The sequence below is a fragment of the Peromyscus eremicus genome, chromosome 2 (assembly GCF_949786415.1).
Source record: "Peromyscus eremicus chromosome 2, PerEre_H2_v1, whole genome shotgun sequence".
In the NCBI taxonomy this organism is placed as follows: Eukaryota; Metazoa; Chordata; class Mammalia; order Rodentia; family Cricetidae; genus Peromyscus; species Peromyscus eremicus.
This window is the reverse complement of record NC_081417.1, coordinates 119556062-119578761: the sequence shown is the minus strand read 5'-3', so window position 1 is coordinate 119578761 and position 22700 is coordinate 119556062. Positions and strand designations below refer to the sequence as shown.

General features: G+C 46.2%; 1 protein-coding gene across 1 annotated transcript in view; it reads right to left on the bottom strand.

Annotated features, from left to right (window-relative positions):
• The window catches only part of Plpp3 (phospholipid phosphatase 3), a 78095-nt gene that overhangs the window by 24627 nt on the left and 30768 nt on the right, over positions 1-22700 (bottom strand). The window contains exons 2-4 of the mRNA XM_059254607.1: positions 15388-15545; positions 1362-1642; positions 907-964 (exon numbers count right to left, since the gene is read on the bottom strand). Of these exons, the coding sequence (XP_059110590.1) occupies positions 907-964; positions 1362-1642; positions 15388-15545 (497 nt within the window). The remainder of the gene's footprint in view (positions 1-906; positions 965-1361; positions 1643-15387; positions 15546-22700) is intronic.

The following is a 22700-nucleotide window of genomic DNA, read 5'->3' as shown; positions in this document are numbered from 1 at the left end:
CCGAGGAAGCCAGCCGGGGAAGAGCAACATGCAAATCCAAATCACATCTCCCCACTCCAAGGCAAACGAACTCAGACACACTTCCTACTGTCTCTGGATCCAGGAAATAGGAATACATATTTTGCACTTTGTGAATTCCTGGACATTAGAAATACTTTGTAAAAGTCAAAATCACTGTCAGCAAGCGAGCTAATGAAGGCCAGTGAGACTGCTCAGAGGGTGAAGGCACTTCTACTTGACAATGCAAGCAAGCCCAATGATTTGAGTTCAGTCCCTGGAAGCCGGGTAAGGATGGCAGAGAGAACTGATTCTGGCTGCCATAGGCACGCCATAGCACGTACAGGCCTCCCCCCATATAAACAACTTAAAATTTTTTGAAGTGATATAATGAAGCTTCCTGAAGTTCTTCTATTGGTATACTACAAAACAAACCCACACAGTGCACAATGCGAAGAGCCAGATCAGAAGCCTTGGGTTTGAATGTCACTGCTGGTGCATTTGTAAATTTTGCAGTTCACTTGGACTCTCTGTGTCTAATAATCCTTTCCTACTACAGAGCAGTATCTGGAACGGAAGGTTATTCTCAAGACCAAAGGAGTCGTGGCTTCCCAGAAAGCAATGCTTGTACCATAAACTAGTACACAAGTATCCTTTATCCTTCTATAATTTCAAAATGGACACAACAGTCCCTATTTAGCAGCAGGGTGAACGGATTTTTTATCTAAATAATAGAAAAAGCCTAGAAATGAACAGGACTTCTGCTATGGGAGTGTTGAGCTCTGATGAGATCTAATGTGCCCAGCTTTTTTCCCCCCCCCTAAGGATTTCACATGAACTGTATCCTCAATGATACCAAGGGGGTAAGCTACGGTTGGACACTGCTTCTGTTAGGGGACAGAAACTTACCACCAGATACAGCATAGTAAACATGGAGAAGGAGGCATGGCCTGAGAAGAAGGACTTCCTGAAAGAACAAGAGAGGACTGTGAAAGGACCATATTCACATCCCCAGTGTTCACTCTTCTGTCTTCCCTTCCCTCGACTCAGAATCTTGTTCATTTTTGCATCCTTGGTAGTGCTTTGATACATGCCTGGAACGTAGCAGGCATGCATAAATAAACGAATGAATGAATGAATGAATGAATGAATGAATGAATGGGTTTAGTAATGCCATATCACAATGATTGATTTACACATCTGTCTTGATCATTTGGCTATGAGTTCTTTCTTTGAGAGCAGGTACTACGCTTTCTTCCTCATCTAAACCAGAGCCCAGCACCTGGGGTGTTCGGGAGGTGCTCTCTGAACCTCACTGTGTCAAGAAGGGCACCTGCTGTGTCTGTGTGGTGGCGGCATCCTACCTGGCCTCCTGGACTTTGCTGTCTTCTCCTCTGCACCTGTAGTTCTGAATGTAGCCCTCGGAGCAGTTGATCTGACTGAAATCAGGGTCACAGACGCTCAGGAAGTGAGGCCGCAGGCGCCCGATGGACACCTTGGCGATGTCTGTGAAGGACTGGCTAATAGCGCAGCCGAAGAGGAAGCAGCCCACTTGCTTATAGAGGGCGGCCACGTAAGGGTTCTGAATGGTAGATCGGGACTTCTCCTTGAGGTAATAGATCCGGTAGAATTCCCCTGTGATGATCTAAAATGAAACGAATAAGGAGTCAGGGAGAGCTGAGACATCCTCAAAGCTGATGCTGCAAAACCGCACTACGTGACAGCAGGAGAACATATTCAGTATTTAACTATAAGGTATAATGCACAGAATCCTAATTTCCTACTTAAATAGGTATATTTAAACAACACAAGAGTAACAAAGTGTGCACATGGCTGTCATTTCCTTCTTTAAAAAGATTCTTACATTGCCACAGTATCTCTGCAACAACAATAAAACCCACCAAGTATAAATATATATATACAATATACATATGTGTATGAGACTAATGTATATCCATATATATGTACATCAAAAAGGACTCAACTATAGAAAACAAAAGAAAATAAAGGCTCAAGGGAATGATTAAAAGGGACACGTCAGGGACCCCCGTGAGCAAATCTTAGGGTTCTGGGAGGTGGTGAAAGATTATTAGTACTAGTTCAACTCTGGTGAGGGTCCCGCCTTGGTGCTAGCATTGATGAGCATTTCCACAATCCATAGTGAATCCAGGCTCTGCCACCTCCCTCACACCCTCCAGCACTAAACCTCTCAAGCTTCACATGCCTCAGCCTCCTTCCCCATACAAGGAGGTGGCTGGCCTTTGCAGAGTCGCTGGTTTATGTGAGATAGCATTGGCAGGAAATGTGCTGGGTCATGGAAAGGGAGACTTTATTATTTTTTATTATTTAACATTTATTTATTTAATTTTCTGAGAATTGAGCCCAAGGCCCCACAGAGAGTGACATCTCTAGCCCTATTTTATTTTTTACACGTATAGTCTTATGAAAACAACAACAACAAAACCACTGGACTAACCTAGGCAAAGTGGCATACACCTATCATGCCACTACTCGGAGGCTTAGGCAGGAAGATCAAGGGTTCAAGGCCAGTCTGGGCTCCATAATAAGACTCCGTCTCAAAAACAAACAAAAACAAAGTAACACTGAAATAAAAGCCAACATTCAATACGGTACCTTTAGGTACCTGAATTCCTCAGCTAGGCTTAGTTGTCTCCTTAGGTTTGAAAGCCAAAGAAGGAGGCTGGTTTGCATGCTCTTCCACGATGTACTATATCCCCGCTGCTGAAACTGCCTGGCTTTCCAGTAAGCACGGGCCAGCTGTCACTCCATAAGGTGAATGTGGACAGTGTCTCTCTGTCATTAGACTAAATTGCCTTGGGTGGATGCACAACTGTGCAGCCCGCTCCCCTTGTCTTAACTCCACGACACAGCTGTGGCCACTTCCTGGTTGCAACCCCAGGCCAGGGACAGTGATGGTCAGCTCATTGCTCACCACAAAATTCCCTTTCATACTTCCTCCCGTGGAGGATGATGAACCACACTTGCCCTTTCAGTAGGCAGACACATTCACAACCACAAGGGAAGCAATAGATTAGCACATCTGGGGCACTCCTTTGCAGAGGTTCGGTTATTCCTTTACAGTGGGGTAAGGCATCTAGGCGTGAGTGTAATCCAGGTCCTCAATGGCCTCAAAGTGCAGGGATGGGTGGTGTATAGAATAAACACACCAGCTGGGGCAAGGACAAGCAGGTGCCGGGGTGGGAACAATGCTGACACGAGAGCCCTGGGTGACAAATGTACTGTATTTTGTAAGTGTCACACTTTCCCCAGCTCATATTGAGGATGATTCTACAGGACAGGGTGGTTAAAGGCTGGCCCAGGCAGGGTACTTGCCTAGCTTTTCCCTGAGAAACAGGACTAATATTTAACTCCCCATGGGTACTCAGACATGGTCACTGAAGGAACAGACAGATGTCAGGCAGTGGGAGGTAGGCCAATCCTCAGAGATGCACAACTGGAAATGTCCCCTAATCCTTGCCAATGTCCCTCTGATAACCTGCCACAGAGATGAAAAATCTGAGAGGTATGGCAAGTCAGATACAAAAGCAACCCTTCTATGCTGATCAGACTAGAGCCCAGATTAACCTGCACCCAAAGACTGGACCTAGGTGCACTCACTCTCTGCCCAATGTTCTTTCCGACCATTCCTGATCCAATTCCCTTTCCAACCTGTTTGGACTTCTACCCTATGGAATCTTACAGGCCAGCACCATCCAGATGTCCATTACCACAATCTTGCTCACTGACTTCTGATTCTTTATTTATAATTCACACTCAGGTGTGTTTACATGGAGGGGGATGGGCACTGGATGAAAAATCAGGTAGCCATGGTTGAAGTCCTCACCTACTGAGTGAATTTGGAATAAGTTCTTTATTTGCAGAACCATGGTTTAGTACTTCAGAACGGTAATGACATTTACCCTCAACGCTGCTGTGTGGGCTTCCTAAGCAAGCAGAGGGAACAGGGAACAGACAACAGGAAGGAAGGTTCCTTGTGAAAAACACCTATTAGCAAGGAGCAGCAGGACCAAGGCCCTGGGCACAATGCCTGCCCTTGGATTGTTCCTGAGTTTCCAGGACCAGGCCACTGACTTAGACGAGGACACCCTAGCTCAAGCATCATTCGGTGTAATTTTCTGTTCAGGGTAAGGAAGAACATGTGGGTTTCTACGGCAGATAAGCATCTTTTACATGGACTGACGGGCTAATTTTAGGCAAGAGTCACTTCTGTGCAGGACACTTTCGGGAGAAAGGGTTTTATGACAATTCAAGGGCACTCTCTTCAGTCCTAACCTCTCAACATTCTAAAACTCCTATGGTGTGGCCATCTCCAAGAGCTATGAGTGAAGATCCTGGTAGGATGGGAAGAGCAACAGGGAAAAAGAGATCATATGCCACCTCAAACTCTTGACAGTGTTGGTCCCAGCAGCCATTTCTCACAGTTCCTTTGAACTATTGTTCCATTTGGTCCACAACTCTGTCCAGAAGGCAAGCCCATTATACAGATGGGGACTCTGGGGCTCTGAAGGATGGAGCCTGGTAAATGACAGAGGAGTAAAGCCCACTGTCTCTCAGTTCAAAGATACGGTGGGGGCTACCCAGAGATTAGCTTGTTAGTTCTATTGTTATCAAAATCATTTTCTATGGTGGAGGAGCAGTTGTGTGTCCCCAGGACAGCCGGGCTGAAGCCACTTAGCAGACACAAGGCTCCAGGACCACATGGCTTCTGGAGCCACCCTGACAGATTGCACAGTTAATGAGCAGCAAATTATGTATTTTCTCCATCCCCTCATACGGAAGGGTCGAGGAGTCGACAACACAGCCATAAATCATCATTATGAACCAGGGGACTCAGCTTCTTGTAATCCTAACCCTTAAAGGCTATTTAATGAAACTTGGGCTGTACCTCTGCAGGAGAGGCGAGGGCTTAAACCGTTCCCTGACATGTTATTCGCCTACTCTGGAGTCTCAGATTTACTGCTTTCGGACTTTATTCATTATTCACAATGTTTTCATTCCTGGGTCATAAAATGAGCACCCCCTTCTCTCCAAAGGCTTGGTCCCCACCCCCAGGGCCCACATTTCTGCCTCAGTCAGCAAGGTTCTGATATGTAAATTTCACTTTGGAGAAAAATGCCTTCCATGTTGATCTCTCTCTGAAGCAGCCAGCAGCAGATCTGGGGGCCATGGCCGGCTGCCAGGCCGGCAGAGAACTCTCCTCTACCTGCCTTTTAAGGCCCTTGGCCCGGAGTCTGGAAACTCATACAGAGGAAAGCATGGCAATTAAGCTACAAGGGGACAGAAAGGGACGGGTCCTGGCCAGCCAGCCAGTGGTCGGGAAGCTGTCTCCAACTGTAAGGGAGAGCCTCTTCCTGCCTTTTGTGGTGAAGAGGAGCCCAGATACCCACGTCTTTTCAGATATGAACTGTTCTGGAGAGGAAATGGAGAGGGACATTAGGCCAGCCTTAGTGGGAAGGACAGGGGATAGTATAGACAAAGAAGCACCAACTTGGGAGCCAGGAAGTCTCAGTGTGATCCCATCTATTACTTTCCAGCCAGATGACTTCACCTGTCTGGGCTTAGGTGTCCCCTTATAGAAAACAGCATTAATATCCACCTTGTGAGACTGGCAGGGGACTCCATAGGTGATATGTCAAATGCCCAGCACTTCCAAAGCTTCGGTCTGGTTTGGGTTTTTTTTTCCATCTTCTTCCATGATTAGGAGGGGTTGGGCAATATAATAAAAAAAATCAAAGCACTCTTTAAGAATATCTTTTCCAAGAGTTCTTTGCAAAAGAACATTTCAAACTGGATGTAGGGAGCATAACCTGCCAGGGCAGAAGCAGAAAATGCGTGCATGTGTGCCAACGCTGGTTTCGATCCTTCCAGGAAAAGAAGAAAAGAAAGTGCAGAAGGACCCCCTGCCGCGCCCCCCTCAGCTGCTCTGTGTTATTCTAAATGCTTTGCTCTATTTATAAATCACCCCAAGAAAAGTAATATTTTTACACATTATGTTCTAACAATTCCTCTGCTAGAGACTGAGAACCCTCCTCCTGTTGACTCTGAAGGGCTAACGTCCCTATATTCTGTTCGGCTTTAATAATATTTACACAGCATTTTACAGCTTACAAAGCGCTTTTCCCTCTTCCACGTTGTCTGTTTCTCACAGCACCCCGCGGGTCACTGTATGATTACCCAGGCTTTCTAAGTGATAGTGGTGAAGGCCGCCAGAGAGGCCAGTGAGCCACCCTGAATAAAAAGGGAGGGGGTGCTGCCCTACAGCCCCATCGCTGACACCTGGCCTCCTCCTCACTCCTGTGTTCTTCCGGGTGTTACCAAGGAGGCTGTTTCTTTAAAGTCCCAGTGGGTAGCTGGTCCTTATGTCCCAAAGACAGAGGCATATTCTTGTCGTATGCTTGCACTTGTACTCACCATCCCGAGTTGTTTGTTTTGCCTTACCCCAACCCCTATATCTCACGTTTGTGGGTTAACAAATTTCTTTGTGCCCAGAAAAGATTCATTCAACAAACATTTGATGATGGAGAATCATCTTTCTCAGTCCCAAGGCCAAGAAAAAATATAATATACTTGGGTTCTACCTCTCAAGATGGAGTCAGGAATGAAATGGTACTTTCTCTGAAGCCAAAGGTTCCATATACTAAAAGAAACTGGCATATCTTTACTTAAGTATAAGTAAGTGACTGGAAAATTCCCACTTGACTGTCTTTAGCACTTTGCCAGTACAGTGCACGCTGGCTGGGAAAGACCATGAAGACACAGGCATTTCTAAGGCCACCAGTGGTGATTCTGGGCTTTATGGGTATGACAACTCTGACCTCTGGGACAGGGATGACCAAGAAGCCAGAGAGAGACCTCAGAAGCCCATTAGGGCTGCGATCAGCATGGCTTCCTGTGCGCACAGGCCTCGTGAAGAACATAGTCTCAAGGGCCACTATTTTCCCAGATGGCAGGATCTCACATTCAAAGGCCTCCTTGAAGAGATTCTCTGCCAGTCAGTCCATGCGAACGTCTCTGGGCAGCTCTCTCCAGAGTATTGCACACTCCCGAACCCACACTCCTTTTCTATGTTGAATTTGTCAGGCTTCCTTAACATTGTACCGCTGTGCGTTTCTTCCCATTTCGACGCTACTCTCTCCGTTTCCAGTGTCTCCACATCTGGCTTCTACTCAACAAATCCAAGTCTTCGGTAGAGTTGCATCCCCAGCTCTCGGCTGTGATTTTAGCTGCTTCGGTAGCTCTGTGAAGATGATCTCCTGAAGGGCAAATGCCCCCCATCAATTCTGTCCCAGTCTCCTGCCAATTCACCCAAGTGGACATAACGCCAGTAGGTCAAACTAGCCAAGTTCAAGATTAAACCTAGTCCTGCCCTTCACCACCAAACTACTTCCGTCACCCCTGTATTTCTGTTCCACGTGTCCCTAAACCTAACTGCAAAGAGCTGGAATCTTAAGCCTTCTCCCCTTTCCTTCTTCCACTGCTATCAACTTCCATTTGCCCTGCTATCAAAAGGTCCTTCCAGTCACCTTTCCCGTTCCCGCTGGATTGCCACCATGACAGTTCAGGCTTCATTCTTACCATGGTTAGAAAACTGACCAAGCTAACCTAAAACTTCTTGTCAATCTCTATCAATTAATTGGAGTGTAAATTCCTCAGTCAGAGACCTCGCCAGTCCTGCCCCAGTCTCTGTCTACTTGAACTTCGTCAGCGTCCTTATCCCCGTTCCTCCAGCCAAACAGGTCTGCTCTGCAGCTCCCGCAAGCAGACCAGAGTTGCAAAATCTCCTCCATTGTTAACTCTCCTGCAAGACTCTCCCTGCAAGTCAAGGTCTCTGGTGAAAATCCTGTAGCGCTCAGGTGCCAGCTGGTCTTGGCTTTTTCACCTCTGCACCTGGAGTAAGTAGGGGCGCTAAACCTGGCTCGTTATGCTAAACCTGGCTCCTCATCCATAAACATGAGGGAGGTGCTGGTTATCAGCAGCTGAGAGTTTTCTGATAATGACACAGGACACACGCTCATTAAAAAGATGATCAAGTCTGTGTGTGTGTGTGTGTGTATGTGTGTGTGTGTGTGTGTGTGTGTGTGCGTGAAAACAGCCCGAAGTCCTCTTCCCTGGAACTCCCAGGTACTTCACACCATCTACATTTGGTGACCTTAAAGCTGGAGAAAAATAAAATTTTCTGTTTATTTCTTAGTCCCAAGTAAAAGGAAACTTTGACATGCATTGTTTTTAAAGCACTCTTGTCCCTAGGGCCCACTACCTTGATTTCTGTTTTTAATTTTTTCTCTAATTCATTTCCCTCCTTGAGGCTTTAACAGGACGGCTGGTCTTGTGCTTGCCTTGCATCCTCTTTCGACCACATTTTTCAAGGTCAAAAATCACACCTTATACATTAGCTTATGGGCCCCAGGGTCTGCCACCAGGACTGTGGTGTGAGGGAAAGGCCCACTGAGCATCTACCTACACGAAGTAGGTGGTGGCCACCATAGCTGTCATCACCCTCACCCTCCTCCTCCTCCTCCTCCTCCTCCTCCTCCTCCTCCTCCTCCCTCGTCTTCTTCCTTTTCTCCTATACTGGGGGCTGAGTCTAGGGCCATGGGCTTAGCTTGTTCCTCTGTTCAAATCATTTCACACAAATCACTGCTACACACTCCCACCAGTGGTCACTTGCCCAGTGGCCTGGATGTTTTGTCTTCATACATGTAGCTCTCCAAGACCAAGAACTAAAAGCTTTTATAGCTGACTAAAAGAAAGACAAAGAACACCCTACACAGCACCTAACATACTGTAAATAAAATCAACAAACAAAAACAAACAACAAGGAAAGAATATCCATTAGAAGACTTGGGCTTTAAGCAAGTCAGACCTGAGTTCGAATTCCCACCTTCACTTTTATTCAGCATAGTAACCTTGTATGAAATCACTTTCCTCTGTAGACTTCAGTGTCTTCGATCACCCCTAATTGGGGAAAATAATGCCTACCTCATATAGCAGCTGAAGAGCACTTAAGATAATGCAAATTTGTTTCTAGTCCCTCAGCTAGCTCATAAAAGGATCTGACTGTCCCACTACACTCTGACTCCCCGGAATCTATCCCTCAGACTCATAAGCATTGCTACTTAAGGCAGAGGCTACTGTCACCTTCATGTTAGATACTGTTTGCAAATAGTCATGAACGCTAAGGGCTGTACATAACTAGAGAGGACCTGCTGTGGGCCCCGCTCCTTTCCAAACGCTGGAGTGAGCACGGGAACTGGGGAGAACGAACGAAACCCCAGACAGAGTCAGTCAACGCCCGTGTTTGCTAAATCACAAATAGATGCCCCCTCCCACAAGCCCCCAGGGATAAGAGGGTCTCTGCAGCCATCTGATCAGGGGACAGCGTAGCCAAAGGATTAATGTGGCCTCTCTCTGTTGGTGGTCTTGGTAATTGCACAGATGGAGTGGACTGTAAACTGGGGAACTGGGTCTCCCACTAACTCAATGCTGGGCCAGCACGGCTTCACCTTTTTTTTTTTTTTCAGTTGAAAACTCAACTAACCTTTAATGAGGAGCAATGTTGGGGAACCTTGTTTTCTTGGCAGAACTCTTACAGATAAAGGGAGATGGGGTGGGGGTGGGGGAACTAATGAAGTCCAGATGTGGGCCAACTGAAGCCTGATCCTGAATAAACAAGCCCTGGAGGTATTAAGCTCTTCTTCTTGTCTCTCCAGTAAGAAATTTGCATGTGGCACAGAGCATGTCCCCATGTTCCTCATGGAGCGTATTTAAGGCTTCTGGGAAACAAGCAGGATCCTCTGGCATCTCAGGCCCAATGCTTTTGATTTTCTGCCCATGACTGAAAGCATCCTTGGTGATTTTTGTACACTTATATAAAGCACCATAGCCTGCATCTTGAACGAACACTATTAGATCGTATTGGATCAGTCCCATCCCCCCCTCACCCCCCCCCCCTACAGCTAACAGGACACAAACTTGGAGACAGACAAGAGAAGTCAGCACCCCAACAACAGGGTCAGAGGTAGGCTCAGAGTTCTCTGGGATTTCTGGAAGGTGGGGGAGGAGGTAGCCAAGGAATGCTCCCTGGAGACGCCCTCTTGGTGTCTGTTCAGTGCCTATCACATTCCATCAGAGTAGTCTCTCAGGAACCTGTCATCCAGCAGGAGGGACCAAACCTAGACTGGAATCCCACAACAAGGCAATGGGTACTAAAGGTACTATTGGCTTGTTTGAGATGGGGCACACCTCACCACCGTGTGCCCCACACCTGGTGCCCTAGAGGCCTGTGAAATAGCTGTGGAAGGGAGGCAGGCTAGAGAGGACAGCGGAGGCGTCAAGACTTTAAAAGCCTCGGCTGTAGGATCAAGACTGTCGCTCCGACGTTGCCAGTTCTATGAAAGTCACTGATCATCCTCGAGCCCCAGCTCGCTCAGCTCTCGACATTCATTCTCCCAGGATGACTACCTGGGGCTAATAAAGAGAGTGTGCGCAGAAGAGCTGCGTCACCAACGAGGCATCACTACAGAAAAGCAAGCATGGATCTCACTGGTCACACACGTAAGACGACTGGATCTGAAGGCCAAAATAAGCCCAAGGAGTTAGTGACTGGTCAGCCCACTTTTACAGAAAAGGAAAGTGTAGCTCAGAGAGTTTCAGTGGCTTGCTCACTGTCAGCACAGGTGAGAACAAGGAAGAGCAGAAGTTGAGACACAAACCTAAGACAGGTGGTGCGGAAGTCTGAGGGTTTTTTTTTTTTTTTTTTTTTTTTTTTTAGTTAGGAGTATTTTTGCACAGCTGGGTTTTCTAAAGTAAGTAGCATGCTTATGGCCAGCAGGGAGGGAGACTGACCTACGATATACCCACGCATCAATTCCTAGATACAAAGAATCTATGTGAGCCCATCTTGGGGTCTGATCGTGGCAAGCACTGAGCCCATGTTTATTAAACAGGACAATGACCATTTGGGGAGGCCATTAAGACCTTTGACCTTAATAGTCGTGATGGGCACCAATACAAGGCACCACTGGAGGAGAGCTAAATAGGACGTGGGGTTTTACTATGAGATGTTCCTAGCCTGGCTGCTGCTAGAGTCATTAAGCCTTCGCAAGGCAGGGCAGGGACTGCCGCTGTGTGGACCTGGAAGGAATTCTTATGCTATAATTCCAGAATCTGATACACATCTGAAAAAGAGGTCAAAAATGACGACGCTTTTTCCATAGGTTCTGCCTCGGAAAGGTGTCTGCTTTCTCCATAACTTCCGAAGCTTTGCATCTTGCAGCCACCCTGATCTCCTCCAGCACCATTCCAATCCTTTGTTGTGGTGACTGGGCAAACTGGATCAAGGGCATGACTCAGTCAAGGCTCCTCTTGCTGTGTGAAACAAACCCGACACTGAGCAGAAGGTGCAGGGCAGTCCGGAGCAAGCTGATTAGATTTCCGGTTTGGCAGCCTGCTCCCCTGCCTGACTGTCCCTCAGGCTCTCTGGTCAGAAGTCGATTCTGGGTGAAGGCAGCCAGGCTCAGGGGGCCCTCAAGTTGAGAGAATGGGAACTGTGTCCTGCTGCTGCTGTCTGTAGCCCGGATAGCTTTTCCAGAACCGAACATACCAAAGCGAGTTATTCATCTGCCTCTGAGGTCTTCGCTGAACTCTTCTCCAGGAGCACTCTTGGCATCACGGCAAGCGAGCAGGCTAGTGGACCTCTACAGGTGAGAGCACACACATCACATGTGCCTCTGGCTGAAATGCATTGGCAGCTGCAGCAGGAGGCAGAAGTACTGTTGCAGAGAGGAATGAGAGGCAAGAGGCCTCAGATCTAACTAATGACATGAAAAGATTGGTCATGGTCAAAAGTGGGGGTTCCTTTCCAGACTCCATTTTAATTATATATATTGTCGTGGCTCAGTTGTGTCACCATATTTTGACACTGTGTCTTCATTTGCAATGAAGACAGCTAACATTTATTGAGTAAACTTCACTGTGCCTGGCATTGAGTTACTGTGTGTGTGTGTGTGTGTGTGCGCTGATCTCATTTCAAAACTTTAGCAAACATGTCTACTTACATACTCTTTCCATACAACGTATGAATCTACTGAGGCTGACCAAGCTCAATTAACTTGCAACATGACCCATAGCAGACAAGCTCAGATATGCACCAAAGCCGATATCTTTATCTAGCTCTCAGTGTTTCTTTGAGGGTGAACTTTATCAACACTGTCTCCATGTTTCCCTGGCACACAGTAGCTCTTGACCAGGATAGCCGTTATTGTATGTATTTTTTTTTCTAGATATTTTTTAAAATTTTTACCATTGGCACAGGAGGCTGGCACGTGTGCCACATTGACCATGCGGAGGTCAGACCAGAGGAACACTTTTAGGGGTTGATTCTCTCCTTTCACCTTGAGGTGGATTCCAGAAATCGAATTCGTGTCGCACACCAAGTCCTCTACCTGCTGAGCCACCTCACTGACCCTGCTGTGGGCTATGTATCGCCAGGTGTTTCTCTGAACTATACAGGGCTTGATTAAAACCTATTTTACTGATGCCATTGCTCACCCTATGATGAAGGGTCCAGCACAAGAGTGTGTCAAGGGAACCTGGGTACCCAGGGGACATTTCAGTGATAACATCAAGGTGACAATGATAAAGGACAGGGACACGAAACACCTAAGAACAGGTGTGAAAAGGAATTAGGAATGTTGGGACCTCTGGAGGAGGCACGGTGTGGGGTAAGTCCTGCTGATCAGGACTTCTGCTTGGGAAAAGAAAGACAGGCTAGTGGACCTCTACAGGTGAGAAAGACAGACACCAGCCTCTGAAGAAGCTGTTTTAACATTTCCTTTGCCCATCCTGGGGCCTGGGAGAGACCAAGGGCTGTTCCCACATACAAGACTGTGCACGCTCCATCTAGCACACTATACAGGGTGTTTGTAGGACCACTATGTTTGAGTTTAATGGCAATCCTCCTGAGGAACTGTGAATACCATTTTGATATTATAGAGGAGGAAACTGAGGGTGATGGGTACCAATCTTTCACTTGATTCATCTTTGAAACAGTGTCTGATTCACCTTTGGAACAGTGTCTAATTCACTTTCTACTGTGTGCCTACGAGCAGCCCCCAGGGCATGCTGGGAAAAACACCTGGCAGAGCGCCTGAACAGCACGTGATGTACCTGTCCTGAACCTGTTCTTATCACAAGACTCCTAGATTATAATGTGCTCTCTTAAAGTATTCAATTAACCAATCCTCTGTCTGTCAAGAACACCTGTTCAAACCTCAGCAAAACATACTCTACAATTACCTGCTTTCCACAACAAATGCCCTTTTCAAGAAAAGCTGTTCTTCCCGAAGAACTCATTTCCACAACCATCAATTTGGAGTAATAGTAAATCAGACCTTTCATTTTTTAGCTTTTGAACAGAGATCCTTCGTGCACCTTCCCAAGCTACTATGACTGCCAACTGGTCTGTTTTCTTTTCAAGATTGGAAAGAGTTCTACAAGCTCCCCTTGCCATTGCCCAAATTCAAACTGTTGATTAAAAAACAAAGAGGGGGTTTCAGGGTTTACAACCAACCCCCAGAGTAGGCAAGTCACAAGGAAAACTTGTGTTAGCAGTAGCTTACCAGTCACAACCCGGACCAGGCCAGTTAAGCTAACTGTCTACCCCCTGAAGCAGTCAGCTCATCTGGAGAGGTTGGCCATCCTGAAATGCATATCTGAAAGATGGGAAGGGAGCTTTGAAATCATCCAGGCATAGGCTTGAACCCTAGGTTTTACTAGCTGTAGGCTCTGAGTATATACTTTATCTAATCTGCCTGGGCTATAGATTTTCCATCTGCATAATGGGGATAGCAGGCCAGAGTTCCACCTCCAAGCTGTGTTCCTCAGAAGAGCAGTTCAAGGATCTATGGGATTTATGGTCCTCACGGATGTATGTGTTGCCCCTCCTTTTCACCCACATGGCCAGAGTTCAAGGGCAGAGCACAAACTTAGAAAATGCTGGAGGAGTAGACAGCTGTAAAACTGTAAACCTCACAAATCGTAACAGTGGCTTTCAAAGAATGACCCTTCCCATCTCCGGTCTCACATGGACACACCAAAAGAGGGCAGGGCCCAGGTGGACCACACCCAAATTCCCACAAGCTAGCACTGCTCCAAAGAATCCTGGACCTTGTCACAGTCCAAGTGTGTCACATTTCTGCAGCATTGTTCATGAGAGCTATATTCTTACAGGGAAGCAGTGTCAGGCTGGACTTTATACGTACACCCCAGCAGCCCGTTCAGCAATTAAGCGTTTGCGAAGTATTTTAATACCCATTGTGCTGTTAGTTTTATGTTAACTTGACACAAGCTAGAGTCATTTGGGGAAAGGAAACCTCTATTGAGAAAATGCTTCTACGGGATTGGCCCGTGGGCACGCCTATGGGGCACTTTCTTGATTGAGGATACACGTGGGAGGGCTTGGTCCACTGTACATAGTACTACCCCTGGACTGGTGATCCTGGGTGCTAGAAGAAAGCAAGCTGAGCAAGCTGTGGAGAGCAAGTCAGTAAACAGCATGCCTCCATAGCCCCTGCTTCAGTTTCTGCCTCCAGGTTCCTGCCCTGACTTCCCTCAGTGTTGGACTGCTACCTGGACATATAAACTGAAATAAACCCTTCCCTCCCCAAGTTGCTTTTGGCCACGGCATTTACCTAAGTGGTAAAAACTCTAAGACATTCATGATCTTTTATACTTTACTGTAACACTGTGAAGCAATGCGCTCATCCTCAGTTTTAAAGAGTCAGGCTTGCTAGTAGAGGGTGGGGTCTAGATCAAATGCTCTGAATTCCAAGTCCTGTTTATCTTACCACCACAGCCACAGGGCAGGAAAATTAAATAGTATGCTAGAAATTTGCAAGGACATCGTCACTCCCACCGCACGCAGCCCAGCAAAGGTGAGGCAGGAGCACAGAAAACACCTTGGCTAGCTGACAAGGATGGGACTCAGCCTCATAGCACAGTGGCTCAGAGATGAGACCTTGGTGTAAGAAATGTCTCAGTTCGAATCTCAACTTGGCAACTTATTAACTAAGTCTTACTCTATGGACACTAGAAGAGAAAACCAAGAGTTAAACTCCATTAGACCATTGTGACGATAGTTTCGAAAGTGTTTCTAAATGTGTATATGTTTATCTCCCAGTAAACGTTGGTTTTAGAAATAGTATTAGCGGCAAAAGACAGAAGAAGACTGGATGAAGTTCTCTTTGGTGGAAGTCTCTCTGGGCTGGTTGCAAACCTCCAGTGGCTCGGATATTGTGCAGTCTAAGACAGGAGGCCGTGAGATCAGTGTGGCCGAGGCAGGACACTTACCGCCAGGATGGCAATGACGATCCCCACTGCACAGAGCACAGCATCGTTTATGGTCTCGCTGACTTTCAGGGGGTACTTGATGCTCTCATCATTGCAGTAAAACCCTCGACGATAAGGCTTAATGGTGCTTGTCTCGATGATGAGGAAGGGCAGCGCCGCTGTGGGAACACACATGGGGGGGGGGGAGGGAAAACATCAGTGCAAAGGAGCAGAAGGAAACATCCTACAGCACAGACTCCCCCAAGTATCGGACAGAAAAAGAAATGCTGACGTAACGCCTACATTGGTGCTAGTCTGCAGTCTCTGTGGAGCTTTCATGGCATGTATCCCCTTCTCCCCTCCCGTCACCCCAGAGAAAATGACATCCCCCACCTTCTTTCCCTTGAGTGCTGTAAGAGAGGTAGTGGAAGGGTTGGGTGGGAAAGGAGTCTTCCACACTCTGCTAAAAGTTAAAGTCAGATTTTTAAGAATGAGTAGTAACACAACCCAAGGCTAATGCTGTTCAGTCAGGTGTTCAGGGTGACGTCTCCTGGGTCCTAACCATCTCTGCTCTGAGAAGCTCATCTGAAGCCCACGCATGTTCCACACAGTTGTGCAGGCGTCAGAGTCAGATAACTTGAAGCTGAATCCTGGATTCACCATTTTCTAGCCACGTGGCTCCTGTTCTCAGTCCAACTCCCTCATCTCAGTCACCTCCCAGTAAATGGGTGTGATGAGCAGTCTTTCCCTGTACATAAAGCCTCTGGCAAAGGGTCTGCCTCAGTAGATGCCATTTTTAAGTCTTTTCCCTCACTGTTCAGAGTCACAGACTAGAGTTGAGCTCAGCCCTTCCAACTGATATCCCCGATAGGAGCCCAAGGGCACTGCAAGTACCAGGTCATTCCTAAAGCAGTGACTGGTTATCAGAGGCCAACTAGTTCCATTCTCTTAAAAGTCACAACCAATAGATTTTACCACCTGCCCGAAGTTCCTCAAAGCCCAGAAGCATAAAGCATAAAGTCTTGCATGAATGCCGCAGTCACCTCCTACTAGGGTGTCTGGCCCACAATGCCTCCTACACATATCCATTGGTTTACTTCTCTTGTTGTTGTTTTGAGACAGGGTCTCATTGCATAGCTCTGGCTGTCCTGGCACTCATTATATAGACCAGGATGTCCGAGAACTCACAGAGATCCACCTGCCTCTGCCTCCCGAGTGCTGAGATTAAAAATGCCATTGCTCCTGGCTGGTTGAAAGGCTCTTACCATGAGCATGTTAGCTAAAGCACCATTAATGGCTCTCTCCACTGCATGAGGAAAACAAAATCTTTAGCCCCGATCCAAAGAAAGTCCAGAACCAGAACCTCTCTCCTACAGCCTCCAGCTCTGTCTGTCCTCCTCTGGACACCCAAGGAACAGGTACAGGGTCTGGCTCTCATTGTTCCCAAGGCTAACAACTGTCAAGGACTTTATCGTGGTTATGTACTGAACATTCTAGTAGCCCAGAGGCCACTTGAAGGCATCATGTAAGGACTACTGCCCCCCTTCTTCAAGGGGAAAAACAAGAGACTCAGCATCTTTAGCTCATTTAGGGCTTGAAGTCCACCCCTCTAAGTGCCGAAATCCCTAATTTATCTTTGCAAATCGCTTTCATCCAACTGTGAAATTCATTAGTGGAGGGTGTTGGGGGGGATATTCCAAGATAAGCAGTTGTTTGAGATAAAATTCCCTTTTCATTTCAAAAATTATATTCATGTCACGTTGCTCAAAGCCCCAGACCGCCTCTGAAAAAAAGCACCACGAACTCCACAATTTTTCAATTACTTTGGTCCAGACCAGCAGCGATAAAAACACTAGCTTTCCAAAAAAGTGTATTTATGTATCACAGTGCATACACACATGGATTTATTTGGTTTTATTCTTTGGATTTATTTGAATTCTACGGCTATTTATTTTGTGACCCCTAACTGCTTCCTGCTAGAACAACAATTTACTTTATCAAATTCATACTAGTGCTTTGAAAAGAAGAACAGCAACAACCACAGTATCGGGCCTGACCTTCTCAAAGTAAACACAGAGGGGCCCTGAAAGGCAATAACCATTAACTTTTGAAACTCTCTCTGCCCTGGAGTAAGAGGGGGTGGGGAGGCAGTGGATAAATGTGTTGGTGTAGCAGCGACAGAAGTCGGCTGATGTTCTGGGGTTGGGGGCCTGGGAGGGATATCATACGGCCTCAGCCCATCTTTACTCCATGGCCTAGAGATTTTGAAATGGGACCAAGTTGGCTCTGAAGAGGGGCCGGGAAGCCAGAAACTGATATTCTAGAATACTTTCAGAGCTCTGTGAATTGTGATGATGAGATGCTTAGCTGAGCTGCGGCCTCTGAGGTGCTTGGGAGCCAAAGCATTGCTAAGAAAAAAAACCCCCCAGGATAGGAACAGACTCCCAGTGCCTGACATTTGTGGCTCACACTTAGCCCTCCAGCATCTGCACTCAACAGTTTTCAGGTGCCTGACGTGTGTGGCTCACACTTAGCCCTCCAGCATTTATTCAATAGTTTTCACATGATGGGCCTGTCTGTCAACCACGTTTCTGAGGACAGTAAAATATGTGTAAAAGAGCTCTGGAGTTGGAGCTAGGCTGATTGATCTCGGGCTTGCTGTTCTACTAGAGCAAGTTATTTCACACCTTCAAGGATTCCCTTTCTCATCTGCTAAATAAGAAAAATGAAAGCGAAGTTCCGTTTTACCGGGATGACGGGATAAGCCGATATGTTTGCTCATCCATTCACCCAACAAGTATGTACTGACTTTGAACTATGTTTGTTCAGTTTAGAGCTACAAACCCACTCAGACACTGCCCTCAGGGAGTTTCCAGTCCAGTCAGGGAACACATACATACACAGCACATCCTCTAGGAAGCCTTGCTTGAAAGAACCCCAAAGCAGGAACAGCAGACGCTAAGACATGCTGAGGACACTTGATCAATGTCAGCAGGAGGCGAGAGGGGCCCAAGGAGATGGCTCAGAAAGGAAAACCATCTGCCTTGTTCCTCTGCCCTCTCTTTGGCTGGGAACAACACAGATGCTTTCTTTGCCTGTGGCGTGGGGTGGGTTTCCGCTTCTGATTATATGGCTGATGACTACAAACAGACAAGAAGTTGGATCTAAATAGTTTCTGTTTATTTTCTTGAAAGGCGTGGAGATATCATTTAGGAAACCCAATGGCCTTTTCTATCTCCTTTACAAACTTGTGGTATTTACTGAGGGTGATGTCAGTCAAACCTTGACTTTGCTCCAGAAAGAGTTGACGAAAACTGAAGGAACACTCCCCCAACTGGACAGCTAGTTACCGAGCCAGAAGACTAGGCCTTGCTTCAGGAGAGCAAGGAGAAAAAGAGATGTCCTTTCCAAAGCAGGGTGTCTGTCCCCATCACTGCCACCATTTGTATTATCTTCTATTGTCTTCATTTAGCTTCAAAAAAAAACAAAACAAAACAACTTCACAGCAGCAGAGCGTGGGATGCTCGGCATAGCTTCTGCCCTGGAGAAGCTCATGTGGTTGTTAAGAAGTCACAAACCAAGGGCCGGGCGGTGGCGGCGCACACCTCTAACCCCAGCACTCAGGAGGCAGAGGCAGGTGGATCTCTGAGTTTGAGGCCAGCCTGGTCTACAGAGTGAGTTCCAGGACAGCCAGGGCTACACAGAGACGCCCTGTCTTGAAACAAAAACAACCAAAACAAACAAAAGCACAAACCCAAGAGTATCGAAATATTACCAGTGCAATGACAGATGCTTTCACAGAAAGGCACCGAGACAACAAAACTCCTGTACAGGGGCACCAGAGGTATCCTACAGGGGATGGAGACTTGAGTTAATTCTTGCATGAGCAGAAGAAATTTCAGGGCCCCATGGACCGTGTAATGTACACCCCTGAAAATGCAATGCAGATTAAGGACTCCAGTCCTGGCAATTAGAAAAGAGCAACTACTGCAGAATACAGTCTCCAACTTTGCTGTAGTCATGAGAAGAGAGCTAAACAATGGACAGAAGAAAGAGAAACACAGAACAAAGACTAATAATGATAGTTAGCATTTACTGAGCAAGCACTATGTGCCCACACTTGAGGATTTCCACACATACAATTGTGGATTAACAACCTAGTTACTTACTGACCGGGCTAGGGAGATAAAAGAGGCTAAGTCCCAATCTCCAAGGGGCCCAAAGGCCAATCCCAGAGAACCTATGGTTCAAAGAGATTAAAGTGATTTAGCAGAGTCACTCTGTCAGTTAATGGTGAAGCTGGATGGAGTTCAAATGACCTGACTAAATCTTGGGTGCTTTCTAGAGTGAGTCACTTAAAACAGAAGCATCCATGAGTATGAATAAATGAGCTGAAACTCCTAAAGTAACTCTCATGCCTCTGCAGGGAATGAAAGAGAGAGAGAGAGAGAGAGAGAGAGAGAGAGAGAGAGAGAGAGAGAGAGAGAAAGGAAGGAAAGAAAGAAAGGAAGGAAGGAAGGAAGAAAGAAAGAAAGAAAGGAAAGAAAGAAAGAAAGAAAGAAAGAAAGAAAGAAAGAAAGAAAGAAAGAAAGAAAGAAAGAAAGAAAGGAAGAAAGAAAAAAGAAGGAAAGAAAGAAAGAAAGGGCTTTTGAACAGTCAAGGCAGCCCTCGTAGCTATATTCACTGAAAATCCACTCTGCATGCCACACACATACTAATTAGATACACACGTGTCTAATTCAATCAAAGATCTGAAGCCAATATCCTAGAATTTAGATTTATTGATAATAAAATGTATATTATGAGCTCTCTGCAAATCAGAGCCAGGAGAGAGAGAATAATCTAAAGTGTCTAGGCCCAGGCTCAAGCCTCTCTTCTCCTTTTAATCAAGGATCAATTAACTTCCTATACCTCTAGGGGCTTCGTGGGATGTGTAGGCTGCAGAGGAGGCGAAATCTGAACTCAGTGACAAACACTTAATGGGCAGAAAATCAAAGCATGAAGAAAGGCCGCTGTGTTGGGTTCAGGCCTTTGAAACTTTGCTGGCTTTGAAAAACTAACACTTGGGCAGGTTGGGTGGTTTGGGGGTGGGGTGTAAAAAAACACAGGATAAGTTTTCATGGCCCACCCATCGATCAAGTCATGTGGGAAGTGTTACCAGAGTGACCCAGCCCCAAAGCCAACTCCCCACAGCCATGGCTTCGTATCTGCCCAAAATTAAACACAGCCTCTTCTCTCAAAGTGCTTTTTAGAAGCCCTTGGTGAGGTAGGGTGAGTGGGGCAGGGGGGTAAAGCTGAAATGACTGTACTTCTCTGCGTGACCAAAACCCAGGGCATCAGAGAAGGCACTTCTCATCTGTCCCGTAAAACAAGTCCTTGCGATGCCTCTCCAGAGACTCGCCCAATTTTCCACTTGAACCGATCTGTACTTATCTTCACCTGATCTTAGGCAAAAGGCTGAGAAGCAGTTGGAGATATCTTCAAATAAGCAAAGTCAAAGATCTGTGAGAGTAATAATTAAAGCAACATTCACAGAACGCCTACGTGCTTACCGGCAAAACGACACAGGACGCGCAATACACACATAGGCGTTGGCACAGCGCAGCTGCTGAGGCCAAGCAGTTACCAGGACTCCCTGGTGGGAGCTTCATCGACCTTATCAATAGTATACAGTTATGAGTGAGCACTGTTCAAATCATTTACAAATAAAACCACTGAGGATCAGACAACTCAAACAAGCTCATCTAAGGGTAGAGCAAAGGACACTCATTTGGACCAGATTATCAGAACTACAGCTAGAACACAGTGAGTTCCCTTTGAAAGGGGTTAGACTCTCTTTTACAATTTATTTAGTGTCTACGAGAACTGGGAAAATGTGTGTGTATTGTTATTTTCATTTGTACTCAACAGATAATTGAAGACAGTTGTTTTCTATTCCCCAAGGTCTCTGAGTGCATCCTTAGGTCAGTCACCGCGATTAGAACTCAGCTCTGTCTTTCTTTTGGTTCATATTTTCTTCCTCCCTGACCTGACCCTTCTTTATAAATGCATTCCCTGTTAAAATATGACTAAGTAAAAATCACTTAAGGTCAGAATGGTCAACCTAACAACTACTTAGAGGTTCAAAATACAAATATTTATGTTGCTGGTAAGTGACAGTATTTCTATTTAAAGTAATTAATTGCTACTGGTCTTAGAAGTGTGCAAACTTGCTTTGGTTTGTAATATTTGTCCAGATTTTTAGACTGGACAGAATCCAGATGAGCAGAATCTAGGTTTGCTATGAAGGCGTTTCTTCAGCTTCGAAACAAGCTCCATGAAAACACTTGCAGTTGGCGGGTGTGAACAGGCAGTATTCCGGGCTGAGGCTTTCCTGGACAAATGCTCATTCTTCGGGGCTAGAAAGTTCAGACCTCACCGGAGAAACTCACGGCAGATAGAGTCCTGCTGCTTGTGTTTCCTGAGCCCAAGTCCAAGGTCTCTTGCTTAGGTAAACAAACAAGAACTGACAGTTCCCTGAGAATTGGGCACTGTGAGAGGTGCTGGGCCACAGTGGTGAGTAAGGGCTTGCGCTGTGTTTCAGTTTCCCACCCTCGGGAAGTCTGGGGTTCCATGGCAAAGAGAAACCTGTCTGTGGCCTAATCCTGGGTATTATAAAGAACTTTGGATGCCCTTACTTGAAAATGCTGACAGTGAAGACATGACTAGTTTTCAATGCCCCAGATGGAACTCAAGGCCTTGAACATGCTAAACAAGCACTCACTACTAAGTTGCAAGCATAGCACCGTAGAATAACTAATATCAATCTTCAGTTCTCAACTCTGGCTGTTTTATCATTTCTAGTTGAATTCTTTGAAAACAAATCATTTATTATTATTATTTTTTTAATGTGTCTGTTGCACAAGCAGATGTCCCTGTGCCACAGCATACACGTCAAAGGACAAATTTCATGAGTCAGTTTTCTCCTTCACTGAAGGTCTGCGGATAGAAAGAACTCAAGGCATCAGGCTTCTGAGGCAAATGATTTAACCCAGGGAACCATCTCAGGAGTCCCTTAAAAGCTGCCACATTCACCTAGAAATAAAACAAATCAGTAGACCATGGCTTGCACCTTTCATTGGGACAACTGGAGATCTTCTGCCAACTTTATATATTCCACAAACAAGATCTTTCTCTCCAGTAAATGCAACCAACAGAGCCTATAGGTCTTACCATCTGTTCACCTTGGGCAAAACAGAGTCATTTCAAGACTTCTCTCTTCTCTTTTAGGCTCTCTTTTAAATATGGATGAGAATAAATCTGCATTCACTGGGCATCTATTACGTTCCAGGAGC